This window comes from Nerophis lumbriciformis, linkage group LG27 (genome assembly GCF_033978685.3).
Source record: "Nerophis lumbriciformis linkage group LG27, RoL_Nlum_v2.1, whole genome shotgun sequence".
Lineage (NCBI taxonomy): Eukaryota > Metazoa > Chordata > Actinopteri > Syngnathiformes > Syngnathidae > Nerophis > Nerophis lumbriciformis.
In genome coordinates this window covers 30317165-30337124 of record NC_084574.2, presented here as the reverse complement: position 1 = coordinate 30337124, position 19960 = coordinate 30317165, and the positions used below count along the sequence as shown (strand labels likewise).

Genomic DNA, 19960 nt, shown 5'->3' with positions numbered 1-19960 from the left:
GGAAACAAACACTCAAGCAGCACTCAGTAGACTCATACAAACTGTCTCTAGGTGATGTTACACATTTCCATGACAACAAAGCAAGTATGCCTGACAGAAAATGCTCCAACATACAGTACAAGCCCTCATTCAATGAGTTGTCTTTGTTTTCATGACCATTTACATTGTAGATTGTCTCTGAAGGCATCAAAACTATGAATGAACACATGTGGAGTTATGTACTTAACAGAAAAGGGTGAAATAACTAAAAACATGTTTTATATTCTAGTTTATTCAAAATAGCCACCCTTTGCTCTGATTACTGCTTTGCACACTTTTGGCATTCTCTCGATGAGCTTCAAGAGGTAGACACCTGAAATGGTTTTCACTTCACATGTGTCGTAGTTTTGATGCCTTCATTGACAATCTACAAGGTAAATAGTCTTGAAAATAAAGAAAACACATTGAAATGAGAAGGTATGTCCAAACCTTTGGCCTGTACTGTACATTAATGCTCCACTTTTCCAAAATGTGCTAGCTTGATGCAAATTTACATTGGCTGTATCATGTACATGCTACTGATTAGCATTAGCAATTTCACATGGCAATTTCAACACTCCAAATTTAACTAAGATGCATGTTACAATCAAACAGCTGGTGTTTAATAACTAATAGTATAAACAGGTTGTAGGACTCAACAATAGAAAAGACTGGCACATTCAGCTTCATGGCAAATAATACCATACCATACCATACCAACTTTATTTATAAATACTTCCTGACTACAGCTACACACCGTAGTCTATACACTACTGCCATCTAACATCTTGGAATTGCAACTGCATGCAAAGTCCATTATATGATACTTACAAATGAGACTCGGACGTGTACGAAATCAAGATATAACAATTAGACAGTGCAGTTATCAATATCAGCTCAGTGTTAAGTTAAATAAAAAAAACTTTTTTTTTTATTAATACCGGTAATCAATATTTATTAACACCTGAACACACACAAGTACCAAAAAGTGAGTCAAAAAATTCCTAGGTACCAGGAATTGGCACCATATCTGGTCAAATGTGAAAGATACCCATCCCTAATGGGGTCAAAGACAGTTGTGAGTGCCAGCACTTTGATAAAGAAGGTGAGAAACACTATAGATTCAAGAAATAACTCAAAGCAAAGTACTAAGGTGGCTAAAACCCCCCTCCATTCATCGCTGTCTTGGCCAACACAAGTCTTCAATAAAAGTAAAAGTGATATCAAATTTTCATTTATCTATTTCACTTGTCATTTACTTGTATTTGACATTGTTTTCTGCATGACAAAATATTTTCTATACAATGTGTTTAGTGTTCATATTTTTGGATGGATGGAGCAGAATATGTTAATTGTACGATTCAGCTTTTGTTGCCTTTCGTTCATTTTTTTGGGACGGATTACGAACCAAAACCGTGGTGCCACTGTTGAATATAACCATTACGTTTTGTGCAAAATCACAGCATTTAAAGTTTTAGCTAGCTTCCATTTGTAAGGTGAGAAAAATAAAGTAATGCTACAAAGATACGGGATACATTTCCTCGTACGCATAACATTTTCAAAGTGGACCAGCCCAGAAATGTCCCCTTGTAGTCCTCCTTTTATAACTTATATTCCAGTTCTTACGAGGTCCTTCCAGCTTAGACTTGGTTGACTTCATTCTTCTCTGACTGGGGAGGAGATGCCGAGTCCAAGCAGCCAAAAATGTTCCCCCCCAGGCCGGCTTGGCATTTTGCAATGAGGTAGATTTTCCGTAGGACGGTGCGGCGCAGCAAGATGTACACCCAAGGGTCCAGAATCTGATTCCACGTGGCCAGTCTCACACCCATTACCATCAACATTTTGTAGCCGGGAAGGTCCTGCTCTCCAATGGGTCCTGTGTAGGAGTGGATGGCGGACGTCAGGCCAAAGATCTGCAGGCATGAAACATGTGCTGTTTGTTCTACAGTTGGTCAAAAAACTGTCGCTTGATATTGGTTACCATGACAACATAAATCAGTGTCACGTATATAAGGTTACATATATTTTACACACTTACCTTCAGTCAGCAGTCATTTATGAAGGTGCGATACCGTCATCCCTCGCAATCTACAATCATTTTCAATCCATCACAGCATATTCTATATATTGTTGGCCTATTTTAAGCGTGTTAACCCAAGTTAAAGATTGACTATACACTCTTACTCTTAGGATCTAAAAGAGACCCGCTCATAAAAGTGTCAGTCAGCAATACATTTATATGTTGAACGCTTGAAATATTTCAACAACTTCAGATCTATGTATTAATATAATGTTTTTATTTACTTTATGTTTCATGACATTTTTTGGCCTATATTGAGCAATTCAACCCTTGTTTAAAGGGGAACATTATCACCAGACCTATGTAAGCGTCAATATATACCTTGATGTTGCAGAAAAAAAGACCATATATTTTTTTAACCGATTTCCGAACACAATGTGACGTCACATCGGGAAGCAATCCGCCATTTTCTCAAACACATTACAAACACCGAATCAAATCAGCTCTGTTATTTTCCGTTTTTTTCTACTGTTTTCCGTACCTTGGAGACATCATGCCTCGTCGGTGTGTTGTCGGAGGGTGTAACAACACAAACAGGGACGGATTCAAGTTGCACCAGTGGCCCAAAGATGCAAAAGTGGCAAGAAATTGGACGAAATTTGTTCAAAATACGAGAGTGTGGGGAAAGCGGACAAAAATGGTCAGTCGTTTGTTCCGTACACTTTACCGACAAAAGCTATGCTACGACAGAGATGGCTAGAATGTGTGGATATCCTGCGACACTCAAAGCAGATGCATTTCCAACGATAAAGTCAAAGAAATCTGCCGCCAGACCCCCATTGAATCTGCCGGAGTGTGTGAGCTATTCAGGGACAAAGGACCTCGGTAGCATGGCAAGCAATGGCGGCAGTTTGTTCCCGCAGACGAGCGAGCTAAACCCCCTGGATGTCTTGGCTCACACCGTCCCTTATGCCACCGAAGATGATCAAGAGAAGAATATCGACCCTAGCTTCCCTGGCCTGCTGACATCAACTCCAAAACTGGACAGATCAGCTTTCAGGAAAAGAGAGCAGATGAGGGTATGTCTACAGAATATATTAATTGATGAAAACTTTATTCATTACTCGCGGTTTTACGTAAATTATTATACATAAACTGTCTTTACCAATAATTTAGCTTAAAAACATTACAACACTTAAAAACAAACACATACCAATCGTTGGTTAGAAGGCGATCGCCGAATTCGTCCTCGCTTTCTCCCGTGTCGCTGGCTGTCGTGTCGTTTTCGTCGTTTTCGCTTGCATACGGTTCAAACCCATATGGCTCAATAGCTTCAGTTTCTTCTTCAATTTCGCTTCAGCCGCTGAAATCCGAGTCTGAATCCGAGCTAATGTCGCTACCTTGCTGTTCTATCCGCCATGTTTGTTTGTGTTGGCATCACTATGTGACGTCACAGGAAAATGGACGGGTGTTTATAACGATGGTTAAAATCAGGCACTTTGAAGCTTTTTTTAGGGATATTGCGTGATGGGTAAAATTTTGAAAAAAACTTCGAAAAATAAAATAAGCCACTGGGAACTGATTTTTAATGGTTTTAACCCTTCTGAAATTGTGATAATGTTCCCCTTTAAGATGGACTTAGCATCTAAAAGAGACCCGCTTATTAAAGTGTCAGTCAACAATACATTTATTTTTTATTGCTTGAAATCTTTTAACAACTTTAGATCTACGTATTGATATGCATTTTTTATTTTATTAAATTTTTATGTTTTATGGCCTTTTTTTACCTTTTTATCAAGCATTTTAACTCGAGATGTCCGATAATGGCTTTTTTGCCGATATCCGATATTCCGATATTGTCCATTCCGATATCAACCGATACCGATATATACAGTCGTGGAATTAACACATTAATATGCCTAATTTTGTTTTGATGCCCCGCTGGATGCATTAAACAATGTAACAAGGTTTTACAAAATAAATCAACTCAAGTTATGGAAAAAAAATGCCAACATGGCACTGCCATATTTATTATTGAAGTCACAAAGTGCATTATTTTTTTTAACATGCCTCAAAACAGCAGCTTGGAATTTGGGATATGCTCTCCCTGAGGTGGGTGGGGGGGGGGTGTATATTGTAGCGTACTGGAAGAGTTAGTGCTGCAAGGGGTTCTGGGTATTTGTTATGTTGTGTTACGGTGTGGATGTTCTCCTGAAATGTGTTTGTCATTCTTGTTTGGTGTGGGTTCACAGTGTGGCGCATAGTTGTAACAGTGTTAAAGTTGTTTATACGGCCACCCTCAGTGTGACCTGTATGGCTGTTGACCAAGTATGTGTTGCATTCACTTGTGTGTGTGAAAAGCCGTAGATAATATGTGACTGGGCCGGCACGCGAAGGCAGTGCCTTTAAGGTTTATTGGCGCTCTGTACTTCTCCCTATATCCGTGCACACAGCGGCGTTTTAACAAGTCATAAATTTTACTTTTTGAAACCGATACCGATAATTTCCGATATTACATTTTAAAGCACTTATCGGCCAATAATATCGGCAGTCCGATATTATCGGACATCTCTAATTTTAGCCCTTGAGGTTGTGACTATATTCTCACTCTTAGGATCCAAAAGGGACCCACTCATAAAAGTGTCAGTCAGCAATACATTTACAGTCGCAAACATACAATTTTGTCAAGAGGAGTGGTCAAAAATTAAATCAGAAGCTTGTGGATGGCAACCAAAAGTGCCTTATTGCAGTGAAACTTGCCAAGGGACATGTAAGCAAATATTAACATTGCTGTATGTATACTTTTGACCCAGCAGATTTGGTCACATTTTCAGTAGACCCATAATAAATTCATAAAAGAACCAAACTTCATGAATGTTTTTTGTGACCAACAAGTATGTGCTCCAATCACTCTATCACAAAAAATTAAGAGTTGTGGAAGTTATTGGAAACTCAAGACCCCATCCATCCATTTTCTACCGCTTGTCCCTTTACAACTTTTGACCACAACTGTATATGTTTAACGCTTGAAATATTTGACCAACTTCAGGTCTATGTATTGATAGGAATTTTTTACTTTTTATGTTTTTATTTATTTTAATGTGTGTGGTCTTTTTGTCAAAAATAACAGGTTTGTAAAAAAAAATGTCTAATTGTACCATACACTATTCCAAAATACATCCATTCACAACCCATTTACTATAGGCCTGATGGGTAATATACAAACTTAGACATATTTGACACATTTTAGTTGCTTGAGGGACGTCGTTAGAAAATGGATGGATGGATGAATATTTCTGATGGATTACAAAACTTTAAGGACGTTATCAGGGTAGAAATGGTTCACATACTGTACTCTTAATATTTCATGTTTTATTGATTATACTTCAGATTGTAGTGGCGGACGATCTTATCCGGCGCGCACATATTGGCAAGTTTATCTTAATCGGCACGGACTTATTGATGATGAGCAGCCAGGTTCCAGACGTTAGTGGTCCTTCACTAAACCTATAAGTCGTTTTAGTTACAATATTATTTTACTCAAGCGTGTTTAAAGAGTTTGCCTGCCAACACAAGAACAGGCGCATTCATCTGTTTTGAATGTTTTTTCAGTCCCACCATCTTTTGTTATTCCACCGTGATTCTAGTTCTACTGAGTCCAGGTCATTTATTTGTTGTGCAAATACTCTTAAAGGTGCTGTGTGTAATATTTAAATTATTCTGTTGCCAGCGATGTCAAGAGTGGATTTAAATGAGGTCTTAGTCTGTTTAGATTTAAATAAAGCTTTATGAATGTTCAAATTTTACTTTTATTAGTATTTTGCGCCAACTGTTGCAAGTTGCCTGATGTACTGTAATAGCTCAATGCTTTGCAATATTGTTTAATGTCAGCAATTATCTTACAAAAAGGTTCACTCCATCCTTGGTGGTAACCGTGGTAATCTACTATTGTAGCTACAGCTGCTACTGGTGCAGTCTGCATATTCTATGGGTGCCACCCCTGAAAAAATAGTCTGGAGAACATACAGTCTTTCCATTTTTCAAATAAACAAATATGTTTACATTACACAATATTGTATATTTTGAGGTAAAATATACATATCCATATCGATTGCAATAATAAATTAGAGCTTTCTGATTTTAATGAGAAAAATAATAATAAATCGCATTAAAAAATACATAATGATGTTGACTTTTTGTAAGCATTTTTGTAGATGGCAAATAATTACAGCATTGAATGATATGAAATGATAAATAATTTAAGTGATCTGGAGCAACTGGGGGAAAGATGATGATGACCAATGTTCTTTTTATGTTTGGAAATAACATGGTAGGTATTTCTGTGTATTGCATTATGTTTTGGTTTGTCATAAAAATAACATTAAAATTAGAATTTTTTTGGCCAGCTGTGTCACCTATGGTGCAAATTATTATTTCGAAATGGATTTTTGTAAATAAATAAATAAATACAAAAATTAATAAAAGCTTCAAATAACTGGATTTTTCTGTCAATTAGGCTTTAACGCAGGGTTCTTCAAACTACGGCCCGCGCGCCGAATATGGCCCACCAGCGTCCAAAATCCGGTCCGCGGGAAGTTCCAAGTTAAAAAAAAATCTTTTTTTTATTATTATTTTTTTAAATCTGTCCTTTCTAATCTATTTTCTACTGCTTGTTATTCTCGGTGTCTCCTAGCCGCTCAGGCAAATCACATTGTCAAAAAAATGCATTTTACCATCAATAACGTGACATCGGCAAGTGCGCGCTCTTAATTAGTGTGCGAGGAATATATATATATATATATATATATATATATATATATATATATATATATATATATATATATATATATATATATATATATATATACATATATACACACATATATATATATATATATACATATATACACACATATATATGTATATGTATATATATATATATATATATACATATATATATATATATATATATATATTAGGGCTGCAACAACTAATTGATTACATCGATTAAAAATCGATTATACAAATAGTTGCCGATTAATTTAGTCATCGATTCGTTGGATCTATGCTATGCGCATGCGCAGAGAGTCTACTTTTTTTTTATTTTTTTTATAAACCTTTATTTATAATCTGCAACATTTACAAACAGCTGAGAAACAATCAAAATAAGTATGGTGCCAGTATGCTGTTTTTTTTTTCCAATAAAATACTGGAAAGGATAGAAATGTAGTTTGTCTCTTTTATCCGATTATTAATCGATTAATCGAAGTAATAATCGACTGATTAATCGATTATCAAATTAGTTGTTAGTTGCAGCCCATATATATATATATATATATATATATACCTTCTCATACACAACTGATGGTCCCAACCCTATTGATAAAGCAAGAAATTCCACTAATCAACCCTGATAAGGCACACATGTGAAGTGAAAACCTTTTCAGGTGACTACCTCTTGAAGCTTATCGAGAGAATGCCAAGAGTGCGCAAAGCAGTAATCAGAGCAAAGGGTGGCTATTTTGAAGACACTAGAATATAAAACATGTTTTCAGTTATCTCACCTTTTTTTTTGTTAATTATATAACTCCACGTGTGTTCATTCATAGTTGTGATGCCTTCAGTGACAATCTACAATGTAAATAATAAATGATAAATGGGTTGTACTTGTATAGCGCTTTTCTACCTTCAAGGTACTCAAAGCGCTTTGACACTACTTCCACATTTACCCATTCACACACTGATGGAGGGAGCTGCCATGCAAGGCGCTAACCAGCACCCATCAGGAGCAAGGGTGAAGTGTCTTGCTCAGGACACAACGGACATGACGAGGTTGGTACTAGGTGGGGATTGAACCAGGGACCCTCGGGTTGCGCACGGCCACTCTCCCACTGCGTCATGAAAATAAGAGTCAAAAAGTTTGGGGACCCCTGCTTTAAAGGGTTAAGTCTGACTCTGTTCTATTTGCTGTCTAGTTCTCAATGCTAGTATGTTGCAGAGTTTATGCATCTTCTTGTACATCACGGTACTCACCAGCAGAGGGCACCAGCAGATACAGGAGGTGACTGTGATCCCCACCAGCTGTACCACCATCTCTATGTCATGTGACCTGGCCGAATGATGCGACCCGGGGTTCCTCCTGAGGCGAGCCAGAACCAGGGTCAGTCCGCTGACGGTGTTGCACACCACCGCCACGGCGAGGGCGGCCAAGCCCAGCCCAGAGAAAAGCGCCACGAAGGCCACGTCCGCCTGCTGAATGTCGCTGAGAACTTGAATGAAGCACCAGGTGCCCGGGTCCTGGTAGGTGTAGGAGCCCAGCTGTAACCACGGCAACAGGGCCACACACAGCGCGGCCAGCCAGATGACACACAGACACATTTTAGTGCGGGTGCCCGTGACCAAGGAGGAGTGCAGCAGCGGCTTGGTGACGCCCAGGCAACGCTCTGCAGCCATGGCACAGCCCATGAAGAGCGGACACAGGCCGAAGAACACCATGCTGCCTCCCAGGAACTGGCACAGGCCATCCGAGGACCGGTAGTCCTCAGGGCGTGCGCCACCAGAAAGGTAGAGTCTCAGAACCAGGGCGCCCGGGATCACATGACCGATGAAGTCGGTCACCACCAGGGAGGTGGCAAACAGGAGGAACGTGGCTTTGGAGCGTCGACGCTGCAGAGAGTAGGCGTTGGCCAGGATGAAGAGAGCCACGATGTTGGAGACGATGCCCAGCGTCATGGGGAACACCACCACCATGACGCCGCCTGTGGTGAGGTTGGCCTGCTGGGACGTCTCCTCCAGCGCCGCCCTGGCCTTCGCTTTACCGACGCTGACATTGGACAAGTGAGGGACAAGCGGCGACGATGAACAATTCCAGCGGCTCAAAGATAACATGACTGAACTCCGAGGCTCACGTGGTCCATACTTGGCGGCTGCAGGAGGAAGACATCATGGAATATAGATTACACTCTGAACACATCTTCATTAGTCACAGCAAATTACTGTAAAAATATTCATTGTTCACAGCAACTTACTGTAAAAATATTATTATTTTTTTTACAGCAAATTACTGCCAAATATTCATTATTCACAGCAAATTACTGTAAAAATATTCATTTTTTACAGCAAATTACTGTCAAATATTCATTATTCACAGCAAATGACTGTAAAACTATTCATTAGTCACAGCTAATTACTGTAAAAATATTCATTGTTCACAGCAAATTACTGTAAAACTATTCATTATTCACAGCAAATTACTGTAAAAATATTAATTGTTCACAGCAAATTACTGTAAAACTATGCATTGTAAATTCACAGCAACTTACTGTAAAAATATTCATTTTTTTTACAGCAAATTACTATAAAATATTCATTATTCACAGCAAATTACTGTAAAAACGTTCATTATTCACAGTAAATTACTGTAAAAATATTCATAATTCACAACAAATGACTGTAAAATATTCATTATTCACAGTATATTACTGTAAATATATTTGTTATTCACAGCAACTTACTCTAAAAATATTAATTATTCACAGTAAATTACTGTAAAAACCTTAATTATTCACAGCAAATTACTGTAAAAATATTCATTATTCACAGCAAATTACTGTGAAAACCTTAATTATTCACAGCAAATTAGTGTAAAAAATAGTATTATTCACAGCAAATTACTGTAAAAACCTTCATTATTCACAGCAAATTGCTGTAAAACTATTCATTATTCACAGCAAATTACTGTAAAAATATTCATTGTTCACAGCAAATTACTGTAAAACGATTCATTATTCACAGCAAATTACTGTAAAGATATTCATTATTCACAGCAAATTACTTTAAAACTATTCGTTGTTCACAACAAATTACTGTAAAAACCTTAATTATTCACAGCAAATTACTGTAAAGATATTCGTTATTCACAGCAACTTACTGTAAAAATATTCATAATTCACTGTAAATTACTGTAAAAACCTTGATTATTCACAGCAAATTACTGTAAAAAAAATAGTATTATTCACAGCAAATTACTGTAAAAGCCTTCATTATTCACAGCAAATTACTGTAAAACTATTCATTATTCACAGCAAATTACTGTAAAAATATTCATTGTTCACAGCAAATTACTGTAAAACTATTCATTATTCACAGCAAATTACTGTAAAACTATTCATTATTCACAGCAAATTACTGTAAAAATCTTTGTTATTCACAGCAAATTACTGTAATATATTCATTATTCACAGCAAATTACTGTAGAAATTAGTATTATTCACAGCAAATTACTGTAAAAACCTTCATTATTCACAGCAAATTACTGTAAAATAGTCATTGTTCACAGATAATTACTGTAAAACTATGCATTGTAAATTCACAGCAACTTACTGTAAAAATATTCATTTTTTACAGCAAATTACTATAAAATATTCATTATTCACAGCAAATTACTGTAATATATTCATTATTCACAGCAAATTACTGTAATATATTCATTATTCACAGCAAATTACTGTAAAAATTAGTATCATTCACAGCAAATTACTGTAAAAACCTTCATTATTCACAGCAAATTACTGTAAAATAGTCATTGTTCACAGATAATTACTGTAAAACTATGCATTGTAAATTCACAGCAACTTACTGTAAAAATATTCATTTTTTACAGCAAATTACTATAAAATATTCATTATTCACGGCAAATTACTGTAAAAATCATCATTATTCAAAGCAAATTACTGTAAAAACCTTCATTATTCACAGCAAATTACTGTAAAAATATTCATAATTCACAACAAATTACTGTAAAATATTCATTATTCACAGCAAATTACTGTAAAGATCTTTGTTATTCACAGCAACTTACTGTAAAAACCTTCATTATTCACAGCAAATTACTGTAAAAATCTTTGTTATTGACAGCAAATTACTGTAAAAATCTTTGTTATTCACAGCAAATTACTTTAAAAGTAGTCATTATTCACAGCAAACTACTGTGAAAATCTTCGTTATTCTTTTAATGGTAAACTCGATATTTAAAAAAATAAAATGTTTACATGCTAACCATGTTACCCTTGAATTTAAGAACCCCTGCTTTACGGTGACGGTGGGACTTTTTGACGCTTTATGGAAAAGGATAAACTTGGTCGCTAACTTTCTGCTGATTCTTCACTTACTAAAGTTTAGTAGAGCTACCTTAAGTTTTTTGCTCTCGCCGGTGTATAAAATGTTTAGCTTCGTCCTCCAGTGATAATGATACATGATCATAATATCTAGATTCTAAGAAATTCAGTTTATTTGTTGCAATGGATGTGATTATTATTAGTTTAGGGGAGTGTCTCCACACATAATTAGCTGCCAGCTTGTCAAAACTAAATACAGTGTCAGCCAGAGGGCGATCGTCGTTTGTGATCGACATAAAAAGGCGATCACTTGTCCGATATTGATGACTGGCTGATCCCTACTTCTGGTGCAACATACCATGAATGCTTCTCTATTTCATCCAAATACCTAGAAAAATTACTAATGAGAGGCCCAATAAAGGAATACCTCTGGGCATGTATTTGCTTTTGCTTTGGCTTTCTGCGCCTTTTTTGCCACACCTGTTTCAAAAAATACATATAAAAATATAGAAATGTATATTTAAAAAAAAAAAAGAAAATTTTAATTGTATTTATTTTTATGTGGATTTAATTTTCGGGTTCATTTATGAGGTTAACTTATGTCTTGTTACGAAAGCTTTTTTTATACACGGAATTTTGGTATATTTATTTATTTATTTATTATTCTTTTATTCACTGTTCTGTTAAAAACGGAGAACAAGGAAATTGGATAAAATTGGTATGATATGAAAAGGGGTAGGATTAAATAAACTCTGCTTCTTCCGACTCCTTTTCGGACGTGCTGTAATTAAACAAATGGAAATGTGTGATGCATTACATTGTATCATATGCATGTTCGAAATAAACTGAAACTGAACTGAACTGAACTGAACATAAATCACACTCATGCATGGTATTACGCAACATTATCATTCAGTGAGCATTGAATGATCCACTCAATTATGTGTTTTGCTTTTTCCTTGGCTATTTGCAACACTTAGTCCTGTAGGAGAGGCTCAAGAAGGAGAGGATACGTTGGAAGTAAGGGACGTTAAGTCAGGGGTGTCCAAACCTTTGCCTGAAATGCCAAAGGATGCACTTTGATATTTTTCAATAATCTTTGATAATTATTTTATTAAGTTTTTTAGTTTGTTTGTTTTTGCTCAAATTATTTTTTCTTTTTAGATTTTGTCCTTTTTTCTTTAAAATGTTTAAATTTTTTACGTTTTAACTTCAGTTAACAAAATTATCAAAAATGTCATTTTTATTCAAACACTTTTGGAGGCCTTTTGAGTTGATAATGTCGCTGATTTCAATTTGTACCTCGATATACCAAACCATCTGTTTGCGAACATTTCAATCTCCGAAATTTGAGATGGAGCCAAAAATGATTTCGTGTGCGACCCATGTCTCCGTTTATGAATGCCTCATTCAGTCATTTTGTGTCTTGCCTACAGGCAAAAAGCAGGGCGCATCAATGTTGGGGAGACACATCCCCCCCATGTCACTTTCTGTGCAGGTCACACCGAGTCACTTCTCAGCGTTTCAGCAAGTGTGCCTTTTCTCCCCAAAAGACAACAGACCAGCATGGAACGAAGGAGGGAATCGTTTTGGAATCAAGACTATTTGCATGGAGTCCATTAATGGCGCTCACTAGTATGGAAGAATCATTGAAGCAGGCTTCGTAACATCAGCTAGTTTTAATTGTGATGAGACCGGACTCAAACATTTGCCAAAGCTCACTGACACACGCCCTTGTTTGTTTCTTATGGAGAAATTTGCTTCACTGTTAAAGAACCAGTTAAGTTTGCAAATTGAGGTACTATTGTATGAAAAATGCATGCTAATTAAACTGTGACATACTTTGATCAAAAGGCTTTCAAAGGGTTAAAAAAAATAATTACCTGTTTGTCATTTTTGTTTTGGGTGGAACTTTAATAAGAGATTTGAGAGGGTGTGTCCAAACTTGTGTGTCCAAACATTTGGACATATTCATATATACATACGTTTGTATATATACATATATACGTTTGTGTATATATACATATACACGTTTGTATATATAGGTATATATACACGTTTGTATATATATATATATATATATATTTATATATATATACACACAGTCATATACAGTTTTTTTCTTTAAAATGAAACAGAAACACACACATATATATATATATATATATATATATATATATATATATATATATATATATATATATATATATATATATATATATATATATACATACACACACACACATACATACATATCCATCCATCCATCTACATACACACACACACACACACATATATATATATATATATATATATATATATATATATATATACATATATATATATATATATACATATATATATATATATACATATACACATATATATATATATACATATATATATATATATACACACATATATATATATATATATATACTATAATAGATTGTAATATTATCAATAGTGTATATAAATATGTCATGCCCTTTATTTTACATGTACGAATACTTCATTTAAATGTATGTACAGTATACATCTAGAGGAAGAATGGAAAGGAAAAGTTGACTCACACTGTTAAAATGCATTTGTTCAGGTATAGCACACCATAAAAAGCAAATATAAATTCAAAATACAGACTATTTATAAGTTATATACATAAGATAAATATAGAAAAATAAATGTTTTACTGCCTTTTTGATCATTTTTTTGTGTTGGCATAACTATGTTTTTGTTATTGTTGTTTTATGTACAGTTTTGTTTTCTTATTCTTACTCTTTTTTTTTTCACTATACAAAAACTGCTTAGCTCAAATTATTGTCCTCAAGCAATCAACGAAGCTCTTCTGGGTAACTTGACACATATTTCATATTTGAAGAAATATTGAAAAAAAGTTATGTAATAATCATTTTTATTAAAAAATGAAATAAAACTTACTTGACAGTTGGGATGTCAGACACTTTCCAGCTGAAGAACCAAAATAAAGTTCCTGTAAATATCCCGCAATAATCCAAAATGTGTTGTCATGTCGGCGTGGTTGATGTGGCGTAAGTAAAAAGTAGTACTGTATAATGTACTATGTTGTAGTATATTGCTGTGTATTCCAGTCCAAGTGTGTTGCTGCACTGAAGCTTGCAGGAGAGACGATGTTTTATAGTCTGCACGCCTTCACACTGCGTGGGCGTCTGTGCAGGTCCACTCATCTTCATCCTCTTCATCATGAGTGGGCTGCACGTATTGTGTGTGTGTGTGTGTGTGTTTATTTACTACAAGGCTCATTTATTTGCATGTGTCATCATGCAGCCACAAAGTGTCATATCATTCATGTAGATATAATAATACTAAAGCATGCACTCGTTGAGTAAATTGTCCTGAAACCAGATCTAAATAAACTCGGAGAAAATGTTGGCTAAAAGGTATTTAAAAAAAAAAATTAAGTCAATGCTGTCTGAGGTATAAAATGGCATTTTTGGCTTTTCCCGCTCTTCTGATGACCACAATGAATGTCAAATAAAACAGACACGAGAAACATTTGTCATATTAAAGTTAAAATGACCAAAACACCACATTTGAGCAGTGCAAGCGTAAAGTACAGTACTGTATATGGAAGACGAAGAGGGCTTCATCGTAAAATAAAACAATAATAATAATAAATCAATCAATCAATCAATCAATGTTTATTTATATAGCCCTAAATCACAAGTGTCTCAAAGGGCTGCACAAGCCACAACGACATCCTCGGTACAGAGCCCACATAAGGGCAAGGAAAAACTCACCCCAGTGGGACGTTGATGTGAATGACTATGAGAAACCTTGGAGAGGACCGCATATGTGGGTAACCCCCCCCCCCTCTAGGGAGACCGAATGCAATGGATGTCGAGTGGGTCTAACATAATATTGTGAGAGTACAGTCCATAGTGGATCCAGCATAACAGTAAGAGTCCAGTCCACAGTGGGGTCAGCAGGAAACCATCCCGAGCGGAGACGGGTCAGCAGCGCAGAGATGTTCCCAACCGATACACAGGCGAGCGGTCCACCCCGGGTCCCGACCCCGGACAGCCAGCACCCCATCCATGGCCACCGGACCTGTGTGTCTCCCCCTCCACAAGGAATAGGGGGGAGCAGAGGAGAAAAGAAAAGAAACGGCAGATCAACTGGTCTAAAAAAAAAAAAGAAAAAAAAAGGGGGCTATTCAAAGGCTAGAGTATACAAATGAGTTTTAAGATGAGACTTAAATGCTTCTACTGAGGTAGCATCTTGAATAAAATAATAACGATAAGGTATTTCTTATTGCTTCATACATTCTACAATATTTCTGATCGTTTTCTTTTACGCCTGAACTTATTTATGAATTTATTATCATGTATTTATTATTATTATCACTATCAATACTGTTTTTTTTGCTATTGTACTTATTGTTTATTTATCTCCCCCTTTTTTCTTCATGATACCATCTATCTATTGTTACACACTGTTGTTTTTTCAATCAATCAATCAATCAGTCAATCAATCAATCAATCAAAATGTATTTATATAGCCCTAAATCACAAGTGTCTCAAAGGGCAAGCCACAACATCATCCTTGGCTCAGATCCCACATCAGGGCAAGAAAAAACTCAACGGGATCCAATGAGGAACTTTTTTTGTATATTATCTATTAGTAAATGGCAACATTTAAATACAGAAAGTGAACTAAAGATGAAATACAATGAATTGATGAACGTGTCACCAATGAAACGAGAAGGTTAAAGTGCCAGTAGAGTCAAAAAACAAGTTGACTTTATATGCCCATTTGTGTTGCATTATATCCATTAAACCATATCCAATTGTATTTACATTCCGCAAAGTATGAGAAAACACCATCTAAACATCATAAAATGCCACAAATTCAGTCAGCCATTTTGAATAGTCCGCTCCGGATAGTTTCGGCGATTTCCGTAGATTGAGGTCACAATGGGAACGTTTCTGCACTCATCAGATCAGTCATACTGGAAATACGGAAAACATTGGAAAAAGATGTGCTCTTTATTATTCACAACCCTTATGGAAGACAAGAACACATGCTTGGCATTTTTATGCCTTCCAAATTGTAAATACATGACGAACAATTGAGTCAAAAGATCAATGGTCCTCAATTGAAACCCTCTAAAAACATCCAGAAACAACCATAATATGTCATTCACATGTCCTGACCCAAAAATTAACCAAATATGAATGATATTGTTATTATAAGCGCAAACAACCTATTTTAGCGGTGCATTGATAGCAGTGAGCTAATGCTAGTTTACGTTGCTATTGTTGACACACTATTAGCCGGCACACTTTGTCTCAAACTTGCTAAAAGATCATTCTAGATCATAATTCACGCATCTCTCACCTGGTAAAAGACACATGTGGCCATGGACCGAGAAGCTGGTCAAATTTGACATTCCCCGAGATGGCAAAAAAGACGCTGGTTGCAACAGCTTTTTTTTTAACTCTTCGTGAGTATTGCTATTGATTCTTCATCTAAACGGGATTATGTGACATTCCGTCAGTCGGCATCCCAGTGGGAGTGGAAATTGTACGGTAAGTGTTTGTTTTATAATGGTTTGTTATGGTTAGTTTGTATGTTTAGCACCTAGCAATGCCGCTAATGCTAGCGTCTCAATAAAGCCGCATTCGTTTAGCACTCGGCTTCTAAAATGTAACGCTTATCTTCATTGGGTTCAGGCTCAAAAATATAAGGTTCTGTTTATAATTTTTCTCAAAGTAATCGTTGTTGGCTTTCACAAAGTCTGATTGATTGGCATTGTTGTTGATGGGGAAGGGATTTGTGGTTCCAAATGCTACGTCACGGATCCCGTGCCTGGCTCCCTCATTAACTCTCAAAATGGCTTGGGTATCTCCGTGAGATTAAAACTATTTTGATCATATCTATGTATGCGCACACGTTGGAAGTCTTTTGGTGTCATAAATCAGATAATAGCTTTGATATAGAGGCAAATAGTTATTTCACTCTACTGGCACTTTAGTTAGTTAGTTTAGTCCTTATTTGAAGGGACAATGCACAGAGACATTAAGATCAAAGACAGATATGTTCTGCACCAGATTATAGCTAAATAGCTCATTTCCATCTGCAGTCCCTGGCTACCTAAATTAAAGAGATACAAAAATCATGTAATAAAATTATACTATAGCATGTAATCAAATTATGAAAAATCATAAAATGTTCTCTCAATGACACGTACTTATACGTTTGTACATAACAACCACCCCTCCTTTACATCATAACACAGACAATACATGCTCTTGTTCACATCTGTCATCATTTGTAAAAACAACCATGATTTTAACAGACACACCTCACAGCTTACAACAAAATGTTCTCATGCATAAATATAATACAAAACATAGTGTCCACCTCAGTGACCGTGTGAGCAGCTTTGATTGCTCCAAAGACACTGTTTAACTTCAATTGTGAATGAAGAGTAATCTGTTAGACTTTTCAAGTTTGTTGTGAGGTCGTTCCATTCCTTTATCGCTTTATATGAAAAGGCTGATTGTGCAAAATATGTTTTACATCTGGGTATGCTACACTGCCCCATGGTGGAGGCTTGTGTGTTTCCAGTTATCACAGCAGATGCAAACTGGACAAAGTGCTTAAGTGGCGCTGGTGCGGTGTTATTTAGGATTCGATGAGCCATTCGTATTGATGCAAATCTTTGAATGTTAGCAAAATTTAACAATCTATAATTTTGGAGAACTAAACAGTGATGGTGGTGTTGTGGTTTTCGGTCAAGGATTTTCAGCAGTTGTTTGTGCAAAGTTTCCAATTGCCTCAGTGTCATTTTGCTTGCCTGGGACCAACATGTTATGAAATAATAAAAACAAGACATAATCATTGCGTTAAAATAAGTTTGAGCTGCCTCCGGTGTTAACGAATACCTGATACATGTGTACATTTTTATGTTGTACTTAAAGGGGAACATTATCACAATTTCAGAAGGGTTAAAACCATTAAAAATCAGTTCCCAGTGGCTTATTTTATTTTTCAAAGTTTTTTTCAAAATTTTACCCATCATGCAATATCCCTAAAAAAAGCTTCAAAGTGCCTGATTTTAACCATCGTTATATACACCCGTCCATTTTCCTGTGACGTCACATAGTGATGCCGATACAAACAAACATGGCGGATAGAACAGCAAGTTTATAGCGACATTAGCTCGGATTCAGACTCGGATTTCAGCGGCTTAAGCGATTCAACAGATTACGCATGTATTGAAACGGATGGTTGTAGTGTGGAGGCAGGTAGCGAAAACGAAATTGAAGAAGAAACTGAAGCTATTGAGCCATATCGGTTTGAACCGTATGCAAGTGAAACCGACGAAAACGACACAACAGCCAGCGACACGGGAGAAAGCGAGGACGAATTCGGCGATCGCCTTCTAACCAACGATTGGTATGTGTTTGTTTGGCATTAAAAGAAACTAACAACTATGAACTAGGTTTACAGCATATGAAATACATTTGGCAACAACATGCACTTTGAGAGTGCAGACAGCCCAGTTTTCATCAATTAATATATTCTGTAGACATACCCTCATCCGCTCTCTTTTCCTGAAAGCTGATCTGTCCAGTCCAGTTGGAAATGCATCTGCTTTGAGTGTCGCAGGATATCCACACATTCTTGCCATCTCTGTCGTAGCATAGCTTTCGTCGGTAAAGTGTGCGGAACAAACGTCCAATTTCTTGCCACTTTCGCATCTTTGGGCCACTGGTGCAACTTGAATCCGTCCCTGTTCATGTTGTTACAGCCTCCGACAACACACCGACGAGGCATGATGTCTCCAAGGTACGGAAAAAAGTCGAAAAAACGGAAAATAACAGAGCTGATTTGACTCAGTGTTTGTAATGTGTTTGAGAAAATGGCGGATAGCTTCCCGATGTGACGTCACGTTGTGACGTCATCGCTCCGAGAGCGAATAATAGAAAGGCGTTTAATTCGCCAAAATTCACCCATTTAGAGTTCGGAAATCGGTTAAAAAAATATATGGTCTTTTTTCTGCAACATCAAGGTATATATTGACGCTTACATAGGTCTGGTGATTCCCCTTTAAGACTCTGGCATATCTGTTTGATGTGTTTTTTAAAGCCAAGTGTTGGGTCTAAAATGACACCCAGGTTACGATATTCACTAACATGTTGTATTATTTCCTTATCAACAGTTATATTTAGAAAGGATGACATTTTGCGTGTGTTTACAAAATACATTGTTGCCGTTTTCTTAATGTTTAATGTAAGACTTGACTCATGTAGCAATCTTGCCACCTTCTTCATGGCTGCTGTAAGTTTTTTGGCATCCTTTCCCCAAGTATAAATAACCGTGTCGTCTGCATACATCTGGAAACTTACATCCTCACATACAGATGGCAGTTCGTTTATATACATGGAGAAAATAACTGTTTGCAGTCTTTAATACAAGACTGCAAAACAATGTTTGTAAATAATGTAAATAATTCAATGTATACACCCTGATGATTATCTTGTGTGATGACTGTATTATGATGATAGTATATATGATAGTATATATCTGTATCATGTATCAATTTAAGTGGACCCCGACTTAAACAAGTTGAAAAACTTATTCGGGTGTTACCATTTAGTGGTCAATTGTACGGAATATGTACTTCACTGTGCAACCTACTAATAAAAGTATAAATCAATCAATCACTGTTCAGAAGCATCTAAAAACTGCGTGCAAGCTCACACCCAAATGCATGAACTTTGGCATTGTCTAGCAAGAGTATTCAACATTAATAGGTCCA

General features: G+C 36.3%; 1 protein-coding gene across 3 annotated transcripts in view; it reads right to left on the bottom strand.

Annotated features, from left to right (window-relative positions):
- Positions 1-990: 990 nt before the first annotated feature.
- Positions 991-19960, bottom strand: part of ptger1a (prostaglandin E receptor 1a (subtype EP1)) — a 60359-nt gene continuing 41389 nt past the window's right edge. The window contains exons 1-3 of one of the 3 annotated variants that reach the window (XM_061988175.2): positions 14092-14247; positions 8072-8964; positions 991-1931 (exon numbers count right to left, since the gene is read on the bottom strand). In XM_061988175.2, the coding sequence (XP_061844159.1) occupies positions 1659-1931; positions 8072-8926 (1128 nt within the window). In that variant the 5' untranslated portion in view covers positions 8927-8964; positions 14092-14247 and the 3' untranslated portion in view covers positions 991-1658. Of the gene's footprint in view, positions 1932-8071; positions 8965-14091; positions 14248-19960 lie in introns of those variants that run through there. The other 2 variants (XM_061988174.2, XM_061988176.2) reach the window with 2 other exon arrangements.